Source organism: Homarus americanus, unplaced genomic scaffold, assembly GCF_018991925.1.
Source record: "Homarus americanus isolate GMGI-L3 unplaced genomic scaffold, GMGI_Hamer_2.0 scaffold2539, whole genome shotgun sequence".
NCBI classification, from domain to species: Eukaryota; Metazoa; Arthropoda; class Malacostraca; order Decapoda; family Nephropidae; genus Homarus; species Homarus americanus.
In genome coordinates this window covers 2,889,444-2,908,807 of record NW_024725489.1, presented here as the reverse complement: position 1 = coordinate 2,908,807, position 19,364 = coordinate 2,889,444, and the positions used below count along the sequence as shown (strand labels likewise).

Below are 19,364 nucleotides of genomic sequence, written 5' to 3'. Positions count from 1 at the left end.
GTAAGTGTACACTGTTATTTGCTGTATGCCTGTGTGTGTACGTATATGTGTGTGTGCACATACCTGTGTGTGTACTGTATACTTTGTGTGCAGTATACCTGTGTGTGTGTGCCTGTATACCTGTGTGTGTGCTGTATATGTGTGTGTACTGTATACCTGTGTGTGTACTGTATACTATGCGTGTTACGTATGCTGTGTGTATGTATACCTGTGTGCTGTATCCCTGTGTGTACAAGTATACCTGTGTGTGTATTGTATACCTGTGTGTGTAGTATCCTGTGTGTATGTAGCATCCTGTTGTGTACTGTATACCTGTGTGTGTGTCTGTATACCTGTGTGTGTACTGTATACCTGTGTGTGTATGCTGTATATGTGTGTGTGCTGTATACCTGTGTGTGTGCTGTATACCTATGCGTGTACAGTATGCCTGTATTGTATGCTGTGTATGCCTGTGTGTGCTGTATGCCTGTGTGTACAGTATACCTGTGTGTGTACTGTATACCTGTGTGTGTACAGTATACCTGTATGTGTGCAGTATACCTGTGTGTGTGTGACTGTATACCTGTGTGTACTGTATACTGTGTGTGTACTGTATACCTGTGTGTGTACTGTATACTGTGTGTGTATACTGTATACCTGTGTGTGTACTGTATACCTGTGTGTGTGCAGTATACCTGTGTGTGTACTGTATACCTGTGTGTGTACAGTATACCTGTGTGTGTATACTGTATACCTGTGTGTGTACTGTATACCTGTGTGTACAGTATACCTGTGTGTGTACTGTATGCCTGTGTGTGTACTGTATACCTGTGTGTGCTGTATGCCTGTTGTATGTATCTGTATACCTGTGTGTGTGCTGTGTATGCCTGTGTGTGTGCAGTATGCCTGTGTGTGTGCTGTATGCCTGTGTGTGTACTGTATGCCTGTGTGTGTGATGCTGTATGCCTGTGTGTGTGCTGTATGCCTGTGTACCTGTGTGTACTGTATACCTGTGTGTGCTGTATACCTGTGTGTATATGTGTGTGTGCTGTATACCTATGTTGTACGTATACCTGTGTGTGTACTGTATACCTGTGTGTGTACAGTATGCCTGTGTGTGTGCTGTATACCTATGTGTGTACAGATATACCTGTGTGCTGTATCCTGTATGTGTTATTGCTGTATGCCTGTGTGTGTACTGTATACTGTGTGTGTACAGTATGCCTGTGTGTGTACTGCATGCCTGTGTGTGTGCAGTAGCCCTTGTGTGTGCTTTATGCCTGTGTGTGTGTGCTGACCTGTGCTCTGTATACCTGTGTTATGTGCTGTATGCCTGTGTGTGCTGTATCCTCTATGTGTGCTGCATACCTGTGTGTGCTGTATGCCTGTGTGTGTGCTGTATGCCTGTGTGTGTGCTGTATGCCTGTGTGTGTGCGTATGCCTGTGTGTGTACCTGTGCGTATCTGTGTGTGTTCGTTGTCTGTATCCTGTGTGATGGATGTGCCTGTATTTTACTGTATACCTGTGTGTGTGATACCTATGGTTATTTAGTATACCTGTGTGTGTATATGCCTGTGTGTGTACTGTATCACTCTATGTGTACTGCACCTGTTTGTACTGTATACCTGTGTGTGTGCTGTATACCTGTGTGTGTAGTGTATACCTGTGTGCAGTATGCCTGTGTGTGTAGTGTATACCTGTGTGTGTACTGTATACCTGTGTGTGCTGTATACCTGTGTGTGTAGTGTATACCTGTGTGTGCAGTAACCTGTGTGTGTAGTGTATACCTGTGTGTGTAGTATACCTGTGTGTGTACTGTATACCTGTGTGTGTAGTGTATACTGTGTGTGTACTGTATACCTGTGTGTGTACTGTACCTGTGTGTGTACTGTATGCATAATGTTGTTGTACAGTATACCTGTTTGTGTACTGTATACCTGTGTGTAATACTGTATACCTGTGTGTGTACTGCCTGTGTGTATGTATGCCTGTGTGTGCTGTATACCTGTGTGTGTACTGTATACCTGTGTGTGTGTACAGTATACCTGTTATTGCATTATATACCTGTGTTGTAGTGTATACCTGTTTGTATACCTGTATTGGTACAAGTATACCTGTGTGTTATAGTGTATACCTGTGTACAGTATACCTGTGTGTGTGTATACCTGTGTGTGTGCTGTATACCTGTGTGTGTGCAGTATACCTGTGTGTGTACTGTATACCTGTGTGTGCAAATATACCTGTGTGTGTACTGTATACCTGTGTGGTACAGTATACCTGTGTGTGTACTGTATACCTGTGTGTGTACTGTACCTATGCGTGTACAGTATACCTGTCAGTGTGTGTCTGTATGCCTGTGTGTGTGCTGTATACCTGTGTGTGTGCTGTATACCTGTGTGTGTACAGTATACCTGTGTGTACAGTATACTTACTGTGTGTTCTGTACTGTGTGTGTGTACTGTATACCTGTGTGTGTGGTGTATACCTGTGTGTACAGTATACCTGTGTGTACTGTATACCTGTGTGTGTGCACTGTACCTGTGTGTACATACCTGTGTGTATCTGCATACCTGTGTGTGCTGTATGCCTGTGTGTGTGTGCTGCACCTGTGTGTGTGTACTGTATACCTGTGTGTGTGCTGTATGCCTGTGTGTGTACTGTATACCTGTTGTGTGTATGTGTGTACAGTATACCTGTGTGTGTGTACTGTATGCCTGTGTGTGTACTGTATACCTGTGTGTGTGCTGTATACCTGTGCGTGTACAGTATACCTGTGTAGTGTGCTGTATACCTGTGTGTGTACTGTATACCTGTGTGCAGTATACCTGTGTGTATCTGTATACCTGTGTGTGTACTGTATACCTGTGTGTGTGCTGTATACCTGTGTGTGCAGTATACCTGTGTGTGTACAGTATGCCTGTGTGTGTGCTGTATGCCTGTGTGTTATGCTGTATGCCTGTGTGGTATGCTGGCATCCTGTGTGTGTGCTGTATACCTGTGTGTGCTGTATGCCTATGTGTGTACTGTATACCTGTGTGTGTATACTGTATACCTGTGTGTGTGTACTGTATACCTGTGTGCATACCTGCACCTGTGTGTACTGTATAATCTGTGTGTGACAGTATACCCATGTGTACTGTATACCTGTGTGTGTACTGTATACCTGTGTGTACTGTATATCTGTGTATACTGTATACCGTGTGTACTCAGAATTGTGTGTATACTGTATACCTGTGTGTGTGTATGACACCTGTGTGTGACAGAATGTGTGTACAGTATACCTGTGTGTGTACTGTATACCTGTGTGTGTGTGTACAGTATACCTATGTGTGTACAGTATACCTGTGTGTGTGCACAGTATACCTGTGTGTGTACAGCATACCTGTGTGTGTGACTGTATACCTGTGTGTGTACTGTATACCTATGTGTGTACAGTATACCTGTGTGATACTGCACTGTGTGTGCACTATACACTGTGTGTGTACAGACACCTGTGTGTACTGTATACCTGTGTGTACAGTATACCTGTGTGTGTACTGTATACCTGTGTGTGTGTACTGTATACCTATGCGTGTACAGTATGACCTGTGTGTGATACTGTATACCCTGTGTGCAAGCATACCCTATGTGCACTGCATACCTGTGTGTGACTGTATACCTGTGTGTGTATTACACCTGTGACAGTATACCCTGTGTGTACTTAGAATGTGTGTGTACTGTATACCTGTGTGTGTACTGTATATGTGTGTTACATGCCTGTGCTGTGTGTACATATACCTGTGTGTGTACTGTATACCTGTGTGTGTGTAGTGTATACCTGTGTGTACAGATACCTGTGTGTGCACTGTATACCTGTGTGTGTGTACCTGTATACCTGGTGTGTGTACTCGCATATGTGTGTGTACTGTATACCTGTGTGCACTGTATACCTGTGTGTGTACTGTATACCTGTGTGTGTACCTCATAATCTGTGTGTACTGTATACCTGTGTGTGTGCTGTATACCTGTGTGTGTGCACTGTATACCGTGTGTACTGTATACCTGTGTGTGTATTGTATACCTGTGTGTGTGTGTACTGTATACCTGTGTGTACTGTATACCTGTGTGTGTACTGTATACCTGTGTGTGTACTGTATACCTGTGTGTGCACTGTATACATGTGTGGTACTGCATACTTGTGTGTGTGTAATTGTATACCTGTGTGTGTACAGTATACCTGTGTGTGTACAGTATACCTGTGTGTGACATATACCCTGTGTGACTGTATACCTGTGTGTACTGTATAACGTGTACATACATCTGTGTGTACTGTATACCTGTGTGTGTATTAGTATACCTGTGTGTGTACAGTATACTGCACTGTATACCTGTGTGTACTGTATACCTGTGTGTGTACAATTATACCTCTGTGTGTACTGTATACCTGTGTGTGTACAATATACCTGTGTGTGTACAGTATACCCGTGGGTACACTGTGTCAACGTGTGTGCTGTATACCGTGTGTGTGTACAGTATACCTGTGTGTACAGTATACCTGTGTGTGCAATAATACCTGTGTGTGTACAGTATACCGTGGGACTGACTGTGTGTGTACAGTATACCTGTGTGTGTACATATACCTCTGTGTGTACTGTATACCTGTGTGTGTACAGTTATACCTGTGTGTGTACAGTATACCCGTGTGTGTACTGTATACCTGTGTGTACAATATACCTGTGTGTGTACTGTATATCTGTGTGTGTACAGTATACCTGTGTGTGTACAGTATACCTGTGTGTGTACTGTATACCTGTGTGTGTACAGTATACCTTGTGTGTACAGTATACCTGTGTGTGTGTACTGTATACCTGTGTGTGTACTGTATACCTGTGTGTGTACTGTATATCTGTGTGTAATAATAATAATAATAAACGGTTTATTATCAGAGTGCACCGTGCTGTGTGTACTGTATACCTGTGTGTACAGTATACCTGTGTGTGTACTGTATACCTGTGTGTAGAGTATACCTGTGTGTACTGTATACCTGTGTGTGTACTGTATACCTGTGTGTGTACTGTATACCTGTGTGTAGAGTATACCTGTGTGTACAGTATACCTGTGTGTGTACTGTATACCTGTGTGTGTACTGTATACCTGTGTGTAGAGTATACCTGTGTGTACTGTATACCTGTGTGTGTACTGTATACCTGTGTGTAGAGTATACCTGTGTGTGTACTGTATACCTGTGTGTGTACTGTATACCTGTGTACAGTATACCTCCCTGTGTACTGTATAGTGTTTAGTCATGTTACACTATTCAAGTCCTGTTTAAGAATTGGCCTAACTCAACCTAACCTAACCTAATTCAAGAGAAAGATGTGAATAAGACAAAAGGAGAAAAGAGTAAGAGACAAACAGAAGGGGGAGTAAGTGAGAAGAGAAGAGAACAGAACAGAGGAGAAAGAAGAATATAAACGAGGTGAGGAGAGAGGAAAAAAAGAGATCCCAGGAGGGAAAGGGAGAAAAATTAAAAAGAAAGAAAGAGGAGAGAAAAAAATAAGAGAACGACAGTTAAACAAAGAAAAACAGACCACAAAACTCAGTCAACCAGAAAAACAAAACCACCCCCCCCCCTCCCCTAACAAGACCTCCAATTAACCATTAACTTTATACCTGCTGACAAGTGGAGGTAATTAAGGCTGATTAAATACGTCTCAGGTAAGTAAGTGACATTTTGAGAACTATTTTTTTTGAGGTGGAATATAAATAGATTTTGTGAGTCTGACCTTTAATTCTATACTAAATGATTTACTCAGTCGCCACCACTCTCAGGCGATCAGTCAGTCAGTCGTTCGCCATCAAGTTCTCACACACACACACATCCTTAACCACTGAAAGGTCAAAACATACCTGGCGCTCCTCTGGCAGCAGCCAGGTCAACTGTTAAGTTGGCCCATACCAACTCCCTCCCCTGAACCCTCCTCCCCACCGGAATATCAACAATTTCTCGCCAGAAGTTACAATTTCATTTAGGAAAGGAATGGAACCAGTGTTGAAGAGAGGTGAACAGTGCTTAAGTCAGTGAGAACAACTCAACAGTAACAGCCGAGTCGTACCCAAGTTAAACTTCACACAGTGAGGTCCCAGGTACCTATTGATAACTGCCTGTGAGACCCAACAACAACCAGTGATGTGTTAATCCGTCTACGATAGCAAGGCCTGGGACCACACCTCACTCACATAACACCATCTGTGAGGGAATTACTACACCACGTCAGGTCCCTCATAACACCATCTGTGAGGGAATTACTACACCACGTCAGGTCCCTCATAACACCATCTGTGAGGGAATTACTACACCGCGTGAGGCCCCTCATAACACCACCTGTGAGGGAATTTGCACACCACGTGATGCCCCTCATCCCTCATAACACCATCTGTGAGGGAGTTACTACACCATGTGAGGCCCCTCATAACACCATATGTGAGGGAATTACTACACCACGTGAGGTCCCTCATAACACCATCTGGGAGGGAGTTACTACACTACGTGTTAGCTGTTCAACACCTACATTAATCTGTATGTTCACTATGTTCCTTTACCTTTCTCAAATGAAGGCTTTTGTTAAACCACCAATGTACAGTATGTAATAAGTCATTTATGTCCAATGTATATTTTCAGCCTTCGGGCTGCAGAGCTTTTTCAATAAACCGTTAATTATTATTTTTACACACACACACACAGTTTCCGTCTCCACCTCCTCCGCCGACTCAAGTCCCTCGGAGTTCCTGCACCCGAGCTCCTCAGTGTTTACACAACATTCATACTTCCCTAGCTCACCTATGCCTCCCCTACCTGGTCTTCCTCCCTAAATGCCACACAACGTAAACACCTAGAAAAAGTGCAAAAGAGGGCATGCAAGATTATTCTCTCCCCTTCCTACTCCACATATCAAGAAGCGCTCAACACACTGACCCTTTCGACTCTCACTGACCATCACCACGACCTCATCTGCAAATTTGGTAAGAAGCTTCGACACCATCCTCGACACCGGCTCCTACTACCACCTGAGATCCCTAGTCCGAGAATTGCTGTTCGACACCACAACCGCATCCAGCCCATACGTGCACGAACTGATCGCTATAAGAACAGCCCAGTCCCAACCATTGTAAAAATTATCAATAACTCGTAATAAATCAGTGTATTCACTCCCAGTAAACACTACTCCTTGCACTGTCACTATGTTGAAATGAACTGTAGTTTGAGCTTTTCCCCATCTAGTTATTATATGTCTTATTTGTGTCACTTATGTTACTTGTATAGTATTTGTAATTCGAAACCCATTCCCCAAATATGTAACTGTATATTTTCAGCCTTCTGGCTGCCAAGCTCCTTCAATAAACCGTTAATTATTTATTATTATTATTATTACACACACACACACCATAACTACTGCACGTCCAATATATAGAAAGAAAGGGACAGAACACAGTAGCTAGGTTAGGTTAGGTTATGCTAGGTGAGGTTAGGTTAGATTCTGAGTTCACCAGTTGCAATATGTCATTATTATATTACACTCACGTGAATCTGTTCCGTGTTATTGATCGACGCCATTTTTTACATTGGCCAAAATTTCCAGGTCGAAAATGGCTGGACCCGCTGACTCCTCACACAATATAAACAGGAGATTGTGGTTATTGAATCATCACCACAACCACTATCACCATCACCACAACAACAACCACCACGAGATACTGCAATAAAGTATGATTACCTGCCCGGCTCTTTTATACCTGTCCTCACCTTAATCTCTCTCTCTCTCTCTCTCTCTCTCTCTCTCTCTCTTTCTTCCTTTCTTTCTTTCACTCTCTCATACATACATACACACACCCACACACACACAGAGGACACACAATAAACGAGACGGCCTCAAGCTGAACAAAACTTCAGTAATGTGTTCCCCAAGACTTGTCACCAAACTTTTCACGCCTTCCTTAAACCTAATTCTGCCAGAAGTTGACGTGAGACTCGTGACAAAGAAAATACTTGTGTGTCTTTTATTTTGAATTTGCTTTTTTTTATCGTGTTGCATCGTTGAAAAGTGTGTGTGTGTGTGTGTGTGTGTGTGTGTGTGTGTGTGTGTGTAATAATAATAATAATAATAATAATAATAATAATAATAATAATAATAATAATAATAATGTGTGTGTGTGTGTGTGATTGATATGGCATGTGTCTGTGAGAAGGCCACATCCTATACTTGGCGAGTATCACATCCTGACACACACACAGTGAGAGCCGTGACCCACCAGTGAGATAAGCACCCCTGGAAACTGACCGCCATCTTCTGACCAGGAGGAGCTAATCAGTCCACCCTGGGAATAACAGTGGGTCGGCTTCACACCTGACTACGAGATAGCACAACACCACCCAGTAGGGTGGGGTACTGTGACACCACCAGGTGTCCCCATGACCACGTGAGGTCCTTCATATCAACACCCGAGGACGAGTTACTGCACCACGTGAACACCACACCACCCGGTGTCCCCATGACCACGTGAGGTCCTTCATATCAACACCCGAGGACGAGCTACTGCACCACGTGAACACCACACCACCCGGTGTCCCCATGACCACGTGAGGTCCTTCATATCAACACCCAAGGACGAGTTACAGCACCACGTGAACACCACACCACCCGGTGTCCCCATGACCACGTGAGGTCCTTCATATCAACACCCGAGGACGAGTTACTGCACCACGTGAACACCACACCACCTGGTGTCTCCATGACCAGTCCTGGCCCGGGCCATCAACTGTAAACATTAATAATTTTTATGTTCAATTCATGTTCCTTCTTCTTTCAGTAATGAAAGCTTTTGTTAAACGACCCACCCACCCCATGTCTTTGTATGTAATAAGTCATTTTTGTCCAATGTATATTTTCAGCCTTCGGGCTGCAGAACTTTTTCAATAAACTGTTTATTATTATTATTATTATTATTATTATTATTATTACACACACATCCTCACACAGACAGACAGACACACACACACTCCTACATCACTCTTCCTTTCTTAACATCACCACCTCCTCCTCCTCCACCTGTGTCTTCCCCTTCTTCCTCCTCCTCCACCTGTGTCTTCCCCTTCTTCCTCCTCCTCCACCTCGTCTTCCTCTTCCTCTTCCTCCTCTCATAAACAGGTAATAAGACATGAGGCACTTGTTGCACAATTTAGACACAAAGTGGTCTAGTTCCCCACACGGAGAACACCTGGGCGACAACATAAACAAGAATATGTTGAACGATGTGTGTGTGTGTGTGTGTGTGTGTGTGTGTGTGTTGAAGAGATGTAAGATGGTGAACCCCCGAGAACCACACCCATCCACACACCCACACCACACCCACTACCCACACAAACAGTAATACATCAACATAGCGGCTAGCACCACCTCCACTCTGCACGCTTAGAGGGAGGATAGTCACTAGTCAGCCCAGGAGGGAGGTAAGGCCGTGAAGGGGGGCGGTGAGGAGAGTGAGACTACCTAACACCTGGCAGACTACATTAACTCTACATACACACCTGGCAGACTACACACCTCTACAACACACCTGGCAGACTACACCACCTTCTAAAACACACCTGCAGGACAAAAACATTCTGTACAACACACCTGGCAGAGTACACCACCTCTACAACACACCTGGCAGACACAACACCTTCACATCACACTGGGCAGACTACACCACCTCAACATCACACCTGGCAGACATAACTACTTCTACAAACACACCTGGCAGATATAAACCCTGCACAACACACCTGGCAGACTACATTAACTCTACAACACACCTGGCAGACTACATCACCTCACATCACACCTGGCAGACTACATCACCTCTACAACACACCTGGCAGACTACATCACCTCTACAACACACCTGGCAGACTACACACTCTACAACACACCTGGCAGACTACATCGCCTCTACAACACACCTGGCAGACTACATCACCTCTACAACACACCTGGCAGGCTACACCACCCTACAACACACCTGGCAGACTACACCACCTCTACAACACACCTGGCAGACTACACATCACACCTGACAGACTACATCACCTCTACAACACACCTGGCAGACTACACCACTCACAACACACCTGGCAAATTAAAAACACATCTACAACACACCTGGCAGACTACATCACCTCTACAACACACCTGGCAGACTACACCACCTCTACAACACACCTGGCAGACTACACCACCTCTACAACACACCTGGCAGACTACATTAACTCTACAACACACCTGACAGACTACACCACCTCTACAACACACCTGGCAGACTACACCACCTCTACAACACACCTGGCAGGTGGGTTGGTGTGTGTGTGTGTGTGGGAAAGAGGTGATGCCCGGTGCGTGTACTGTGACAACACTTATAACTGACTAGACCCACACAGCAGGCCAGGTGTTTGGTTACTTATACCTACTGCCCAGGTGTGTCACACTACCACACACACACACCATCATCCAGCCAGGTGTGGGACTAACACCACTCAATGACCAAGTGTGTGTGTCACATTACCACACACGTAACACAGCCTTCATCACCACCACATCACGTCTAAGTGTAGGGGCGGTGCAGGCATGGTGGGGACAGCCTGCCTCAGTCTTCCCCGCCACGGTTGAACTCGTCAAGAAAGCACTTGTTCACGTAATCCGATTCCACGGCATTACCAGATCACACGCACCAACTCCCTAAAATAGTTCCTCTAAAAATATTGCCGCCATACAATGTGCACCAGCATTAAAAAACAAGACTTTTTCCTTGTCAAAACTCATACTTTTCCGTTCAAATTTTTCACAATTACATATAGTTTAGGCAAGGACACAAACACAACCTAGGCGCATGTTTGCCTGTGCTGGCGGTAGCAGAAGTAGTGCTGTCAATAAATTTGTTTAACTAAAAAGTTTCTCCTCTCCCTCACTCCAGAATTGAGTGTCTGGGAGAAGCGGTAAAAGAGTTAAGTGTTATGTACCTGGAGGTGATGAGTGACAACATACAGTAGTGGAGCACAACAGTGTGGGTGAGAGAAGCCCCTACTGCTGCTACCTGCCACCACCCAAGGCTTCCTGTACGACAATCAGCTGATACTGCCGGCACCCACCACAACAACAATTAGCACCTGGCGCAGTGTGATTGGTGGGCGGCCTGCTGCTACCTCCTGCACCACCGGGCACCAACACTGGCTGGTGTAGACACAGGATGGCTGGCCCACCTAGGTAGACGATCAGCTGTAGCGGTAGGGTGGCGACCAGGGTCCAGCTGTCCCGTCTGCCGCTGCTGCCGCCGCCGCCGCTGCCTGGCTGCCGGCACACTCACTAGGATCAATAAGTGGACAGGTGGTCTCTCTACAGTATACCAGAGGCCCTGACGCAGCCACAACACTGCCACCTCCACCACCACACTCAAACACCACCACAAGCCACGCACGCAACTCACCCAGGGTCAGGTCACGCCGCACCCGAGCCCAGAATGTGGGCAGCTCCTCATCAACACACACACACACGCACGCACACACTCAGGCCCACACACTCACTGCACGCGCCGCCCTCACCAGCACACGCACAGACGAACACCAGCCCTCCACAGCCAGACACACGGAGGCTTAAATGAGGGGAGGGGAGTGTGTGGTGCAGGGTGTGGATGGGTGGTAGGGGTGTGGGTGGTGGTGGTGCAGAGTGTGGGTGGTGGTGGCAGGGTGTGGGTGGTGGTGGTGCAGGGGTGGTGGGTGGTGCAGGGGTGGTGGTGGTGCAGGGTGTGTGGTGCAGGTGGGTGGTGCAGGGTGGTGGTGGTGCAGGGTGTGGGTGGTGGTGGTGGTGCAGGGTGTGGGTGGTGCAGGTGTGGGTGGTGCAGGGTGTGGGTGGTGCAGGGTGGGGGGTAGGTGTGGGTGGTGCAGGGTGGTGCAGGGTGTGGTGGCAGGGGTGGTGGTGCAGGGGTGTGGGTGCAGGGTGGGTGGTGGTGGTGATGTGGGTGGTGGGTGGGGTGTGGGCAGGGTGTGGGTGGTGGTGGCAGGATGTGGTGGTGGTGGTGCAGGGTGGCAGGTGTGGGTGGGGTGGTGGTGGTGCAGGTGTGGGTGGCAGGGTGTGGGGTGGGCAGGTGTGGTGGTGCAGGTGGGTGGGTGCAGGTGTGGGGTGTGAGGTGGGTGGTGGTGGGTGCAGGTGGGTGGTGGTGCAGGGGTGGGTGGTGCAGGGTGTGGGTGGTGGTGCAGAGTGTGGGTGGTGGTGCAGGGTGTGGGTGGTGGTGGTGCAGGGTGTGGGTGGTGCAGGGTGGTGGTGGTGCAGGGGGTGTGGGTGGCAGGGGGTGGGCAGGTGTGGGTGGCAGGTGGGTGGTGCAGGTGGTGGTGGTGGCAGGTGCGGTGCAGGGGGGGTGTGGTGGTGCAGGGGTGTGGGGTGGGCAGGGGGGTGTGGTGGGTGCAGGGTGTGGTGCAGGGTGGTGGTGGTGCAGGGTGTGGGTGTGGCAGGGGTGTGGTGGTGCAGGGTGTGGTGGTGGTGGTGCAGGTGGTGATGCAGGTGTGGGGTGGTGGTGGTGCAGGTGGTGGTGGTGCAGGGTGGGGTGGTGATGGTGCAGGGTGGGTGGTGCAGGGTGGGTGGTGATGGTGCAGGGTGGTGGGTGCAGGTGTGGGTGGTGCTGGGTATGGGTGATGGTGTTGCAGGGTATGGGTGATGTTGCAGAGTGAGTGGTGCAGGGTGTGGGTGGTGGTGTGCAGGATGGGTGGTGAGAGGCAGGGGTGGTGATGGTGCAGGGTGGTGATGGTGCAGGGGTGATGGTGCAGGGTGGTGGTGCAGGGTGGTGGTGGTGCAGGTGGGTGGTGATGGTGCAGGGTGGTGGTGGTGCAGGGTGGTGGTGCTGGGTATGGGTGATGGTGTTGCAGGGTATGGGTGATGGTGTTGCAAGGGTGTGAGTGGTGCATGTGGGTGATGGTGTTGCAGGGTGGGTGGTGCAAGGTGTGGGGTGATGGTGCAGGGTGGGTGGTGGTGGTGGTGCAGTGTGTGTGGGTGGTGCAGGGTGTATGTGTGGTGGTGGTGCAGGGTGGTGGTGGTGCAGGATGTGGATGGTGATGGTGCAGGGTGGTGATGGTGCTGGGTGGTGGTGGTGCTGGGTGGTGGTGGTGCTGGTGGTGGTGGTGCAGGGTGTGGGGTGGGGCAGGATATGGGTGATGGTGTTGCACAGTGTGAGTGGTACAGGTGGGTGGTGCTGGGTATGGGTGATGGTGTTGCAGGGTATGGGGTGGTGGTGCAGGTGTGAGGGTAGCAGGATGTGGGGTGGTGGTGCAGGGGTGTGAGTGGTGTGGGGTGTGGATGGTGCAGGGTGGGAGGTGCAGGTGTGGATGGCAGGGTGAGGTAGGGTGTGGAGTGGTGCAGGTGGTGGCAGGTGTGATGGTGCAGGTGTGAGTGGTGCAGGGTGTGAGTGGTGCAGGGTGTGAGTGGTGGTAGTGCAGGATGTGGGCGGTGGTGGTGCAGGGTGTGAGTGGTGGTAGTGCAGGATGTGGGCGGTGGTGGTGCAGGGTGTGAGTGGTGCAGGGTGTGAGTGGTGCAGGGTGTGGATGGTGGTGGTGGTGCAGGGTGTGGGTGGTGATGGTGCAGGATGTGGGTGTATAACAGACCAGATGATTAGCACCACACACACGACCATATGACAAGTGACTCACCCCCACCCTCCAGTTTATTTCCCTTACGAGTTTAACCATCCCAACATTGCATTAGCCTCAGGTCGGGGTGGTTAATCTGTCAGGTGACCCCGTGATAACCTACAGTGTTTTCGTAAGCTAGGTTAGGGGGGTTGTTTGAGGGTGGGGTAGGTTAGGTTAGGCTGGGTTAGGAGAAGTGGTGTTGGTTGATTTAAATTAGGACAAGTTAGCATTAGGGTAGGTTAGGTTACGTTAAGTTAGGATCTGTTTGGATGTTAGGGGTTAGGTTAAGTTAGGATATCAAGGGGTAGGTGAGGTTAGGTTAGGCTAGTCTTGACTTCGGTTCCGGGGGTGAGTGGGTCCGTGGATCACTGTACAAACTCCTCGTTGAGAGAGAGGAGAGAGATGAATCAGTGTGTGAGAAGTGAGAGATAAATGAACAACGGTGTGTGAGATGAATGAGATAGATTAAGAAACAGACGAATAACGGTGAGAGAGAGAGAGAGAGATGAAGGGAAAGATTAATAGCGGCGAGTGAGAAGTGAGAGAGAGGAAGAGGAAGTGTGAGGACCATAACAGCGGAAGTACTGGATTGGTTTACCTACACTGAGCACGAACACCCCCCCCCTCCCCCCCGTCAACCTCTCCATAGCCCTTGGGTCACCCCTTTCCTCTCCCTCCCCTCCACACGACCAACCACGTTCCCCTCACACCACTACTACATAGCTGACTCCGAACCTCCCCTTCCCCCTACACACACACTGGTGTTCCTCTACACCTATGGTGACGTAATATATTCCCTACACCGCCACACCGCGTACATACTGGTACACACACATCTGCACTACACACACACACACACACTTATTCAGAGAATACACATATCCACTGCCCGTTAGAAGCAGTGTGGATGCAGTACACTGTATACTAAGAATTCAGTCCACAAGTAGGCAGCATGGCCAGTACTGCTTTCGAAAGCGTTCACTTCCCAGAGTTGTAAACTTAGGTACCTATTTACAGCTGGGAGAACAGGGAGCTCCAGGGAATCGAACCATCAACCCCTGAGACAGGGGCCGAGCGCTGTATCCACTAGACCGCCGCGCTCCAGACAGCACACATAAACACATCCCAGATACACTCACCCACAGTACGCATACCACACACATAATGGTTGCCCCTCGTGTTGGAGGCTGGCCCACACTAAGACCACCTGCCGTGATAGTGTTAAAGGCGTAGAACCTGTCGCCAACACAACAAACAACCACACTCTGAGTCAACGAGCTGTATGACCCAGTGTGTGACCCAGAATGATCGGACAACTCAGTAATTGCACCGGTTAATTATTGCCCGTAACCCCCCCCACCCCCCACAGTCGATTAACATACAGGTTGGGGGTAGATAGACAGAGGTACAGTACAGTATATGACGTAAGAGAAACTTGGCCAAAGTATCAATCTGCCCGGCATCGAACTCTGACCACTACACCACACGTCACACACACATACCAAAACTTACAGGTGGAATCGTAAAGAGCGACACCATGATGGGTTACTCATAACTCCGCCAGCAGTTCTCAAGAAAATTTTACAGCTGCTGTTGTGAAGACTGAAGAGTACAGCTACGTAGACAACATGGAGCACACCCGGAAGTTTTGGATGTTTAAATCTCTCAGGGGATTCTGTAAACACAAACATCATCAAGGAATCCTGTAAACACTTTTTGAGTATATGAAAACACAGCAGACAAAACAACACCTCCCCCGACCTGAAGATAGACAAACAAGTCTCCAAGCTTCAAGACCGTATGTGACCCCTGAGTGATAAGGTTGTGAGGCAAAAGCTGTTATGTTCACACTCACGTTGTTCTGTATAAGATAATGAACATATTTCATTCTTATATTATTTGTGATAACTGAGTATGTCCCTCCCCGCCCTGCACATCACACACCTTCCTCATCCAATGACTAAATAATGATTAGCGAACTCATCTGAGATCTTGTTGTGATTATATACACGCGGTAAGTTTACTGTTCAATTTAAAGATGTCCTGTTCAATACTGACGGACCCAAAGTCCTCCAGCCACCCCCCCCCCCCTCATGGGACAACGATAATAAAAAAGGAATGAGGCGAGTAGCTCAGCTGTGGAGCGTGTATGTGACGGCGGCGGGGTGGTTGCTGAACAGTGAGTGTAGGTTGTTGCCGGCCTCCTCCACGATCTCCCATAGCCTCACCACCAGCACTACAACACCTTCCTCAGGTTACCACTAATAGGAGGACTGTTATAGAACGCCCAAATAGATGTGGGTGGGTGTAGGACACAGTATTAGGAGGAGGAACACTGTATGGCAACACCATCCGTGGCAGGGGTCCTCGAGTTAGATCAATAAAGGCGTCATCGATGTATTGTTCATCAACCCTCAAAATGTCCTCTATATTTGTCGCCACCGTCGGCATCCTCCACCCTCCGTCAACCATCAACTTTGTCTCTCTCCTGCCAAGCCAACAAGTGAAAGACGATGATTTTCTTACATTCTTCTTTGTCTCTTGAAGTCACAATGAAACAGTCGCCCCTGCCATAACCTCGTCGACTGGCGTGGAGGTGCAGCTCTCCCCACCACCCTAAACTGCCCGCTAGTGTATCATGCACGCCACTCACTCACTCCTCCCTCACACGCACAACCTATTTATCAAAACACATTATTTAACATTTCTTGAAAACACGTCAAGATTTCTGTGCATTTTTTCGTGTCGGAATAACGTCGTCGTCCAAATATATATGTATGTATGTATGTGTGTGTGTGTGTGTGTGTGTGTGTGTGTATGATCACCACATACCCGTGCATGACACCAGTTCCAGCATTCCCACTGCATGACAACAGCACAACACAGCCACTGCATGACAACAGCACAACATAACCACCTGCGCGGGGCAACAACACAACACAGCCACTGCGCGAGCAACAGCACAACACAGCCACTGCGCGACCCAACAGCACAACACAGCCTGCGGGCAAAAAAGCAGCACAACACAGCCACTGCGCGACAGCGCTTTGCCCACAGCCACTGCATGACAACAACACAAACACCAGCCACTGCGCGACAACAACGCTGCTTGGCCCTGCATGACAACAGCACAACACAGCCGCACGCCCACGACAGCAGCACAACACAGCCACTGCATGACAACAGCACAACACAACACCGCCAGGCGCTAGCGCCAACACAACATAGCACTGCACCAACAGCGCAACACCACAACAGCTTGATAACGGCATAACACAACACAGCTGCGCCAGTGTAAGCACCAGCACACCACAACGGCAAATGTAGCACCAGCACAACCTGGCACTGCATAACAGCACCAACACAACACAGCGCACTGCGCGTTAACATTTTACGCCCACAACCACAGCACTGCGCCAATGTAGCACCAACTTACACCACAACAGCTTGATAACAGCACCAACCTGTACAGCGCTGCGCCAACAGCACCAACACACCACAGCAGCTTGATAACAGCACTAACTAACCACAGCACTGCGCATGATAACGGCTAACCTGGCCTGGCAGCACTGCATGATAACAGCACCAACACAACACAGCACTGCATGATAACAGCACCAACACAACACAGCACTGCATGATAACAGCACCAACACAACACAGCACTGCATGATGCCCAGCACCAACACAACCTGGCACTGCGCGATATGAACCAACACAACGCACCATGATAACAGCACCAGCACAACACAGCAGCACTGCATGATAACCAGCACCAACACAACAACGCCAATGTAGCGCAACGGCACAACAGCATGATAACGGCGCAACACAACACAGCACTGCATGATAACAGCACCAACACAACAGCATATTAACCACCAACACAGCACAACAGCATGATGCTTGGCACCAACACAACACAGCACTGCGCTTGATAGCAACACCAACACAACACAGCACTGCGCCCAGTAACAGCACCAACACAGCAACATGATAACAGCACCAACACAGCACAACAGCGCAATGTAACAGCACCAACACAGCACAACAACGCCAGTAACAGCACAACACAGCACAACAGCATGATAACAGCACCAACACAGCACAACAGCATGATGTAGCACCAACACAACAGCATGATAACAGCACCAACACAACAGCATGATAGCAGCACCAACACAACAGCATGATAGCAGCACCAACACAGCAGCATGATGGCAGCACCAACACAACAGCATGATAACAGCACCAACACAACTGCGATAACAGCACCAACACGCTGCATGATAACAGCACCAACACAACTGCGCCCGATAACAGCACCAACACAACAACATGATAACAGCACCAACGCAACAGCGTGATAACAGCACCAACACAACAGCATGATAACAGCGCTTAACACAACTGTAGCATGATAACAGCACCAACACAGCACAACAGCATGATAACAGCACCAACACAGCACAACAACATGATAACAGCACCAACACAGCACAACAGCATGATAACAGCGCAACACAACGGCATGATAGCACCAACACAACAGCATGATAACAGCACCAACACAACAGCATGATAACAGCACCAACACAACAGCATGATAACAGCACCAACAACACAGCAACATGATAACAGCACCAACACAACAGCATGATAACAGCACCAACACAACAGCATGATAACAGCACCAACACAACTGCATGATAACCGGCATAACACAGCAGCATGATAACAGCACCAACACAGCACAACAGCACCAACACAACAGCATGATAACAGCACCAGCACAGCAGCATGATAAACAGCACCAACACAACAGCATGATAACAGCACCAACACAACTGCATGATATTAGCGCAACACAACTGCGCGGTAACAGCACCAACACAACAGCGCCGATGTAGCACCAACACAGCAGCATGATAACAGCACCAACACAACAGCATGATAACAGCACCAACACAACAGCATGATATAGCACCAACACAGCACAACAGCATGATAACAGCACCAACACAGCACAACAGCATGATAACAGCACCAACACAACAGCATGATAACAGCACCAACACAACAACATGATGTCTTTACAACAGCATGATAACAGCACCAACACAGCACATGTATGATAACACCAACACAGCGCAACAGCATGATAACAGCACCAGCACAACAGCACGATAACCCAGCATAACACAACAACGCTGATGGCAGCACCAACACAACAGCATAACGGCACCAACACAGCAGCATGATAACAGCACCAGCACGACAGCATGATAGCAGCACCAACACAACAGCATGATAACAGCACCAACACAACCTGGCATGATAACAGCACCAACACAACAGCATGATAACGAAAGCACCAACACAGCAGCATGATAGCAGCACCAACACAACAGCATGATAACAGCACCAACACAGCAGCATGATAACAGCACCAACACAGCACAACAGCATGATAACAGCACCAACACAGCACAACAGCATAACAGCACCAGCACAGCAGCACCAACACAACAGCATGATAACAGCACCAACACAACACGATAGCAGCGCAACACAACAGCGAAAATGCTTAACCAACACAACAGCGTGATAACAGCACCAACACAACGGCATGATGTAGCGCCAGCACAGCAGCATGATAACAGCACCAACACAGTACAAACAGCACCAACACAAC

At 48.4% G+C, this 19,364-nt stretch overlaps 1 protein-coding gene across 6 annotated transcripts in view; it reads right to left on the bottom strand.

Annotated features, from left to right (window-relative positions):
- Positions 1–19,364, bottom strand: part of LOC121864986 (serine/arginine repetitive matrix protein 2-like) — a 119,215-nt gene that overhangs the window by 88,283 nt on the left and 11,568 nt on the right. The window contains exon 1 of one of the 6 annotated variants that reach the window (XM_042364246.1): positions 11,479–11,500. The exons of 2 other annotated variants lie outside the window; for them this stretch is intronic. Coding sequence is in view for 1 of the 4 variants with exons in the window: in XM_042364242.1 (XP_042220176.1) it covers positions 11,015–11,037 (23 nt within the window). In the remaining 3 variants the exon portion in view is untranslated. 3 more of the 6 variants (XM_042364243.1, XM_042364244.1, XM_042364242.1) reach the window with 3 other exon arrangements.